At 45.7% G+C, this 9,000-nt stretch overlaps 1 protein-coding gene across 2 annotated transcripts; it reads left to right on the top strand.

Moving 5' to 3' along the window:
- The first annotated feature begins 240 nt into the window (after positions 1-240).
- LOC109757122 (transcription initiation factor IIF subunit alpha) lies at positions 241-5,113 on the top strand. Of its 2 annotated transcripts, XM_020315966.4 has the most exons (11): positions 250-573; positions 697-858; positions 1,264-1,418; positions 1,541-1,902; positions 2,302-2,420; positions 2,595-2,720; positions 2,827-3,036; positions 3,147-3,344; positions 3,508-3,593; positions 4,445-4,556; positions 4,782-5,113. In XM_020315966.4, exons 1-11 carry the CDS (start codon positions 397-399, stop codon positions 4,875-4,877), a joined length of 1,803 nt encoding a protein of 600 aa, XP_020171555.1. In that variant the 5' UTR covers positions 250-396; the 3' UTR covers positions 4,878-5,113. The 2 variants fall into 2 exon arrangements, with proteins under 2 accessions (XP_073352891.1, XP_020171555.1); XM_073496790.1 differs by having other exon boundaries at positions 241-858.
- The last annotated feature ends 3,887 nt before the right edge of the window (positions 5,114-9,000 follow it).

Genomic DNA, 9,000 nt, shown 5'->3' on the forward strand with positions numbered 1-9,000 from the left:
TTTGTTGTGACTGTGTGTGGCCGCTACAGACTACCGGGCTACGGTCTGCAACTCCATCGCCGTCTCTGGCAGGGCCCGCGTGTGCGCCGCGGGCTGACAGGGCCGGCGCGCACGCAAAATGGGTTCCCAGCACCGCCCGCACCCCGCGCAAACTCTCTCATCGGACGGACACAAACGAAGCCCAGACTCAAACCGGACGGGCCACGGACGACGGTTGCCCCTCCTCGGGGAGCCTGGAACGGGTTCAACTCGGACTCTGGAAACCCTTCCTCCCCGCGGCCTTGCCCTGCTCCTGCTCGCTCCTCAACTCAAACCTCTTTCAAGCCGACACGCCTCCTCCTCCCCTCCCCTCCGAACCGACCCAAACCCAGCAACCCTACGCTGCGAGCAGCGGCAATGGGGGGCGCCGCCGACCTGGTGCTGAAGGCGGCGTGCGACGCCTGCGGCAAGGCGTCCGAGCTCTACAGCACCGCCTGCCGCCACGCCACCCTCTGCAACTCCTGCGCCGCCACCATGGCGCGCTCGCGCGCGCGCTGCAACGTCTGCGCCGCCCCCATCACCAACGTCATCCGGGTACCCGCGACGGCCCTAGGTTTTCGATTCCGCGATCAACGCCATTGCCGCCGCCGCCGCCGCGCTTGGCGGTTTTCGGCTCTGTTGTCCCTGACCGTTTTGTTTGTTCCAACGGCCACGCAGGAGTACAATGTTCGGGTGGATACCACCGCGGGGAAGGCCCTTTCCATAGCCAAATTCAACACCGGCGTGCCGCCCTTCTCCAAGATGAAGGGTGCGGGGAACAAGTGGTCTCTTCGTAAGGATGGCCCGACGCAAGGCCGTCAGCTTACTGCCGATATGCGGGTACTGGTTCCTCGTCGCGGATGATCATCCTTTGTTTCTAGTATGATTTATCCTGTCCCGATTTACAGCCTTTTCGGTGTGCTAATAATTCAAGATGCAACAACAAGGAAGCCGTCTTAATTCGTGCAGTGCGACCTCTTGTGAACAAACCTCCCCAATACCACTGTAGTTGTTCATTTAGGCATACATGTGTGACCAACTGATTATACATGTGTAGCTAGCGTGCTATTGGATGCCCTTATTGCACAAGGGGAGTTTGTTTTGTTCATCTGATGGCAAATGTACATGCTAGTACTCCATTCTGCAGTAACTTGTTCCTTTAATCCTGTTATTAATAGCTTTGATGGCGATAATGGTTTTCCTGTAATCCTGTTGACCGTGTGGCACATATGTTTGACAAAACAGGAGAAGTACTACAACAGAAAGCCATGGATATTGGAAGATGATACAGGTGAACATCAGTACCAAAGTAAACTTGAGGCATCACAATCTGCAACTGCTACATACTATCTGCTGATTAGGCGCGGCAAGGAGTTCGATGCTGTTCCTGTTGGTTCCTGGTACTCCCACAGTTTCCTCCTCTCTTTAGTTCCCCATTTCATATGAATACAATCATCATGAAAACATTGTTACCTGCAAAATTCCTTTAGAGCATCCTTTACAGCTTCCTATGTCTTCTCAGGTATAACTTCAGTAAAATTGCACAGTACAAACAACTGACTTTGGAAGAAGCTGAAGAGAAGATGAATAAAAGGAGAAGCAGTGCAACTGGGTATGAACGATGGATGATGAAGACAGCTACACATGGAGCTGCCGCCTTTGGTTCGGATCTGAAGGATCTTGCTGATGCAAAGGGCAAGGCGGCAAATGGGATCCAATCCAAGAAAGAAAGTAATGAGGATGGGAATCACTCTGATAAAGGTGAGGAGGATGAAGAAGAGGGAGTTGCAAAGAAAGCTGTGCGTGGGTTTTCTACGAGGGGAGTGGATGATGAAGAGGATGGCGGAAAAGAAGACTTTGATTTGGAGGATGAGATTGAGATAGGTATGCTGATCAAATACTACCATTCATATTTGCTTACATTTTGGATTTCTAGAATCTTTATGCAATATAGGGCATGCTGATTATTATTACTCAAATACCAATTTCCAAAGCGGATTTGTGCAACTTGCCACTGCACCCCATCATTCAAGAACCAATCTCCAAGTTTAAAAAATGTGTAGAAGGATTCATGGATATTAATCATGGTTTATATCATGTGCACGATGCATTTCAAATGCGATGGAACTTGGAAAGTGCTTTCTGAACATGGAGTGCAGTGTCAATTAGTAACACAAAATTTCCGTGCTCACTCTGTTACTCATAATTAGACACAGCAAGAAACTACTTATATATGTTCAGAGTCCTCAACAATCTTCTGAGCTGGAACCTGATCTTTATCAGGTGATGATTGGGAGCATGAAGAGACCTTCACTGATGATGATGAGGCTCTGGATATTGACCCAGAGGAAAGACCTGATGTAGCTGATGCTGAAAACCCTACTGGACCAGATATTAAGCAGGTAGAAAGAAGTGCGCGTGCTTGTGCTCACATCAGCATTTAATATGCAAGCCCTGCAGCCTGCTGCAAAACGCTGCTAGTATTACTATTTATTTACTAAATCTACAGATGCTGCTGCCTTTACCAGAATTGTTGATAAATACAATATATAATTTTCTGATTGCAATATTTGTAGGATGATGATGAGAATGAACAAGGAGCTGGTGGTAGCCTGAGCAAGTCCGGTAAGGAACTAAAAAAGCTGCTCCGCCGTGCTGATGGACAAAATGAGTCCGATGACGAAGACGATGGAGACACTGATGTAGTGACCAGAACTCTTAAAACTTGTGTATGGAAGTTCATGAGTTGCACGAGCACAAGCAGTTTTTCTGACTTGTTTTCTTGTTTACTATTGTTTCATTCAACAGGAAGATGAGTCACCATTGTCAGTACTTGCTCCAAAACTGGAACATCAATTCGGAAGCGAACAACAGGAAAATAACACTGCTAAACTAACAGCAACAGAACTTGCTGTTAGCACTCCACCTGCACCCAGGTCCAATCAAAAAAGGAAATCCGGAGGTGATGGTGCAAAAACTTCGAATCGTGCAGCGGTAAAAAAGCCAAAGACAGAACCTGTAAGTCATTTCTTCCGTTTTCACCCCGAGCATGTGAAATTTAAGGTTTATAATCATGCAACTGTAACATCACATCAAATTCTTTCTCTATTTTCCTACTCGTGGTACAGGAGGCAAGAACATTAGGTGTCAAGGAGGAGCCACCCTCGTCCGTGGAACCTATTTCAAAAGCATCTGCTTCAGCAGGGAGTGACACAGATATGTCTGCAATTACAGAGGAGGAAATCATAAGAGTACTTCGTGCAATTGCTCCTGTCAGATCACAAGATTTTGTACCCAGGTTTAAGGCCAGAATAAGAACTCCAGAGGTAAATCCTATTGGCTTTGTGATCAGTTTTGATCTGAAATATTGTGTTAATAACTTTATGGTTTACGCCTTTCATACTATCGATCATCTTACTTCGAACATATATGTTATATATAAGCTGTCAATGCTGACACTTTGATGTTTTTTCTATTCTCGTACTGCAGGACAAGAAACATTTTCATGACATTGTGATGAAATATGCGTACTCGCACAAGACCAACGGCGTCAGCTATCTTCACCTTCGAAAGGAGTACGAATGAACAAACAGTTGACACATTTGTATATGCCATTATACCCTTCTAGCATTGCATGCCGTACTTAGGAAAACTGCTGAATACGTCCTTGTAACTGGCCGCCCATTCTTGTCTCTATTCTTTTGTTTCAGCTTGTAATGACAAGGATTCGGGCTGGTTGACTTGGTGTTCAAAATTGAATTTTGACCATTGATATCTTTTACGCATATGATTACTAACTGCATTTTTTTATATTTAATTAGTTTCAGATATGGATCTAATGGTAGCCTTTCTTTTATCACAAGTTATATGCCTTTGGGCGTTAGACATGAATCCATGGCAACGATTTACGACGACATATATACTGTTGGACTGTATATTTGTTGGATATATTCTTGAAATTCATGACAATATATTTTAACTTGATCAGGCGATATTGACTGCTTAACTCGTGCATTGGGTAGCAGCAGCATACAAGAATTAGTTCATTATTATATTAAAAATATCTTATATAAAAAGCTATATATACCAAAATAAGTTATATAGTACAGCCCTCAGTTCAGACAAACGAAACCACTGGGCGGACGACAGTGGCCAGCCGAACTGTGCACGACACATGATTGAACGGTGATGTCCCCTTTTGCCCTGCGCATGGACGGCTTGATGTGTACCAACGTGCGAAAATCGTCCAAAGTATACCGTGTGTGTAGCAGCGTTCTTAGACAAATGATGAACCGATGAAAAAAGCTCATAGATCAAATGATGAATTAATGATGATAAATTAAAAAGGTAATATAAATGCATGTCACTTTGTTGATAAGCCTGGACTGACTGATTGTTTTATCTTTTTATTTCCCACTTTTGTCAGGACCACATCTGCAATTACAGAGGAGGAAATCATAGGAGTACTTAGTGCAACTGCCCCTGTCAGATCACAAGATTTTGTACCCAGGTTTAAGGATAGAATAAGAACTCAAGAGGTAAATCCTACTGGCTTTGTGATCAGCTTCGATCTGAAATATTGTGTTACTAATAATTTTATGGTTTATGCCTTTCATACTAGTCCGTACTATTGATCATCTTAGTTCAACCGTGTTACATGTATGCTATTTATAAGCTGTCAATGCATGCAGTCTGGACAATATATCCTCACGTGCCCTGTCAGCACAGGACTTTGATGTTTTTTTGTTATTCTCGTACTGCAGGACAAGAAACATTTTCATGACATTGTGATGAAATTTGCGTACTCGCACAAGACCAACGGCGTCAGCTATCTTCACCTTCGAAAGGAGTACGAATGAACAAACAGTTAACGCACTTGTATATGCCATTATACCCTTCTAGCATTGCGTGTCATACTTGGGAAAACTGCTGAATACGTCCTTGTAACTGGCCGCCCATTCTTGTCTCTGTTCTTTTGTTTGAGCTTGTGTAATGTCAAAAAGATTCGGGCTGGTTGACTTGGTATTCAAAATTGAATTTTGACCATTGATATCTTTAAGACATACAATTACTAATTACAAATTTGGGTATTAAATTTGTAGCCTACCTTATACATTGGACGTCAGATATCACAAGTTATATGACGTTGGACATCATAAATTTGTAGCATTTTTTTTATCACAAATTATATGACCTTGACGTCAGATGTGAATCCATGGCAATGATTTACGACAACATATATACTGTTGGTGTAAGGGCATATTTCTCCCTAAGTGGTTTTGGTGATTGATGACAATGCATTTGCGGACTAATCGTGTGCATTGAGCATTTTAGATATCTCATGTCTAGGCACACGACGATTCGGTGCCCCTCGGAGCCTATCGAAGACGGCGTTTCTCTATGTTTTTTTCGGTAGATTTGAGTTGTAGGAAAGCCGTACTATTAAAAGGGGGTCCGCTTCGGAAAGGTTAGGGTGGAATCAACACGTGCACATCTGTTCTTTTGCACCACCTTTCCTTCGCTGTATTTGAGCACCGGTCGTTTCCCTTGTCGTTGCGAAGATGAAGGCTTCCAAGTGCTACTGTTCTGTGGCGTGCGGTAGTACTGCTCAAGGGAGCAGTAGTACCGCCCATGGCAGCGGTAGTACCGCTCCTAGCACGCGGTAGTACCGTGGCCTCTAGCCCAGAACGGTGGCATGCTCGGAAGAAGGGGCGGAAGTAATTTTTTACTTCCGCACCCTACGCGGTAGTACCGCTCCCTGTGAGCCGTAGTATCGTGCCGGATTTTCGCACAGACCGAAACTCAGCGGAAGTAGCCGCAGATGTAATTTTATTAGTCTGTGCCTTCCCAGCCCAGATTGAGCCCTGCCTTGCGGTAGTACCGCAAGGGCGCGCGATAGTACCGCAAGGGCGCGCGGTAGTACCACTCCGACGGTTCTACCGCTCATTGCTAAACGCAACAGGGCCTCGTCTGGCCCCTGCCGCGCAAGCGGTAGTACCGCACTATCTAGCGGTAGTACTGCATGCCTGTGCGGTAGTACCGTGAGTATGTGCGGTAGTACCGCATGTCGCGGGCTGAGTAAGTGGGTAACGGTTGGATCTTTCCTCACACTATATAAGGGGGGCCTTCTTCCCCAAGTTGACCACCTCTTCCTTCCCCAAGCTCCATTGTTGAACAAAGCTCCATTTTCGCCCGATCTCTCTCCCTAACCAATCAAACTTGTTGATTTTCTAGCGATTGGTTGAGAAGGCCCCGATCTACACTTCCACCAAGAGAAATTTGATTCCCCCCACTAATCCCTTGCGCTCTTGTTATTCTTGGGTGTTTGAGCACCCTAGTCGGTTGAGGTCACTGCAGAGCCACATTCCATTGTGGTGAAGCTTCATGGTGTTGTTGGGAGCCTCCAATTAAGTTGTGGAGATTGCCCCAACCTTGTTTGTAAAGGTTCGGTCGCCGCCTCCAAGGGCACCAATAGTGGAATCACGGCATCTCGCATTGTGTGAGGGCGTGAGGAGAATACGGTGGCCCTAGTGGCTTTTTGGGGAGCATTGTGCCTCCACACCGCTCCAACAAAGACGTACTTCCTCTCAAAGAGAAGGAACTTCGGTAGCACACCCTCGTCTCCATCGGCTCCACTCTTGGTTATCTCTCACCTTTAATTGTGCAAGCTTATATTGTGTTGTATCCCTTGCTTGCTTGTGTGCTTGTTGTTGTTGCATCATATAGGTTGCTCATCTAGTTGCATCTAGACAACCTATTTTGATGCAAAGAAAATTGTTAGTTGCCTATTCACCCCCCTTAGTCAACTATATCGATCCTTTCAATTGGTATCAGAGCCTCGTCTCTTTATTAAGGACTTTGCTGTCCGAAGAGTATGGTTGACACCGTAGACGGTGGGGAGGAGCACCCCGGTGTGATTCCGTCCTCGTCTACGGCCGATGGGGGATCCTCGGTCTCCCTGAGGAATTCAATGCGGCTTTGGACACATTGAAAACCTCCATGACGACCGAGGTTGAAGGCATGTTCAACAAGTTTTTAGAAGGCCTTAAATTATCCACCGCACCAATGAAAGTGGGCGATCCCGCTAACAAGGTGACGGATGCTAACTCCGACAAGGGGGAAGCTACTAGTGATAAAGTTCCTTTATCTAGTGGTAGAAGTAGAAATGGCATCTTTTCCCATGTTGAATCTCCAATTACTTATGGAGGACCGGTTCCCTCCACTCATTTGAATCATGTTGGTCCTCCTCCTAAGTTTGTGAAAAATGAGGATTTTGCCTCTTGGGTCTATCACTTTAAACGTCATTTAAATCATAGTAATACTAATCTTTGGAGAATTATTGAGTAAGGTTTCTACCCGCATGACCCAAGCAACTTCACCCCTAGAGAAGCCGCGGACAATCAATTCAACGAGTCCGCTCTCTTCATCATCCAAGATGCAATTCCACCCAAAGATATTGCGCATCTCCGACCCTTCACCGTGGCCAAGGAAGCATGGCAACATGTTGTTTCCATATACAAGGGAAGCGCAAGCATTCAACGCTCCAACTATGAAGTGGTGCAAGATGAAGCCGATGAGCTTGCGATGAATGAAGATGAAGAACCTCTTGAGCTCTACCGGAGATTAACCACTCTCGCGGTCTCACTCCGAGATTGTGGGAGCAAGGATACAGATGACAATTGGATCTAGCAAGTTTCTCAAGGCCATGATGCCCTACCATAAGGCCATGTCATCCGTCAAAGGCCGGACTTTCATACCTTGTCCTCAAGTGAAGTGTTGGATGAGTTTTTTGCTATGAGAATCTTGGACAAGACCGCCGACAATGTGGTGTTGCGTTCTCAACGGGTAAAGAAACCCAACCTTGCTTTGAAGGCCAAGGCTAGTGTGGAAGAAGAGGATGAAGAGGAAGAAGAGGAGAGTGAAAGTGCTAGTCGACATAGCTAAAACTCCAGGTGGTTAAACCGAATCACACAGAACAAGGGAGTACCTTGCTCTGATACCAATTAAGAGTGCTAGTTATCGACTAGAGGGGGGTGAATAGGCGATTTTTATGAAAGTCTTCAAAACATGGGAGTTTTGAGGACAAACAATAGAAATGAACCTATTGACATGCAGCGGAAGGTAGACTACACTAGGCAAGCCATAGTCAAGTATTCAATGAAGTGAAAGCACGAAGACTAAGAACAGCTAGGTAGTAATGATTAGGATGGAAGATAGTATGAAGCCAAACAACAATAGTAGTTACAAGGTGAAGTCAAACAGGTAACGCAAGCAGGCAATGACTTCACGAAGACAAACTGTAAATAAAGAGAGGGAGAAGATAGAACCAGTCGCTTGGTGAGGACAAGGATTTGTTGGACCAGTTCCAGTTGCTGTGACAACTGTACGTCTGGTTAGGGAGGCCGAGATTTAACTCAGAAGACCGCGTCTTCACCTTATTCCCCTTGAGCTAAGGACACCCAGCCCTCGCCCAATCACTCTGGTAAGTCTTCAAGGTAGACTTCCAAACCTTCACAGACTTCATTCACCGGCAATCCATAATGACTCTTGGATGCTCAGAATGCGACGCCTAACCAGCTGGAGGATTCACAGTCCTCAAGTGTAACAAGTCTTCAGGTCACGCGGACAGAAAGACTTCAGTGATGCCTAACACTCTTTGGCTCTGGGTGTTTTGGGCTTTGTCCTCGCAAGGATTTCTCTCTCTCAAAAGCTTCGGAGGTGGGTTGCTCTCAAACGAAAAAAGCCGTGCACTAACTCTGAGCAGCCACCAATTTATGGTGTAGGGGGTGGGCTATTTATAGCCACTAGGCAACCCGACCTGATTTGTCCGAAATGACCCTGGGTCACTAAGGAACTGACACGTGTTCCAATGGTCAGATTTCAAACACACGCGGCAGCTTGACTTGGGCTACAAGTAAAGCTGACTCATCCAACTCTGGATAAGATTTGCTCTCATTGTCTTCGCTCGAAGACATGGGATTT

The sequence above is a fragment of the Aegilops tauschii genome, chromosome 4 (assembly GCF_002575655.3).
Source record: "Aegilops tauschii subsp. strangulata cultivar AL8/78 chromosome 4, Aet v6.0, whole genome shotgun sequence".
In the NCBI taxonomy this organism is placed as follows: domain Eukaryota; kingdom Viridiplantae; phylum Streptophyta; class Magnoliopsida; order Poales; family Poaceae; genus Aegilops; species Aegilops tauschii.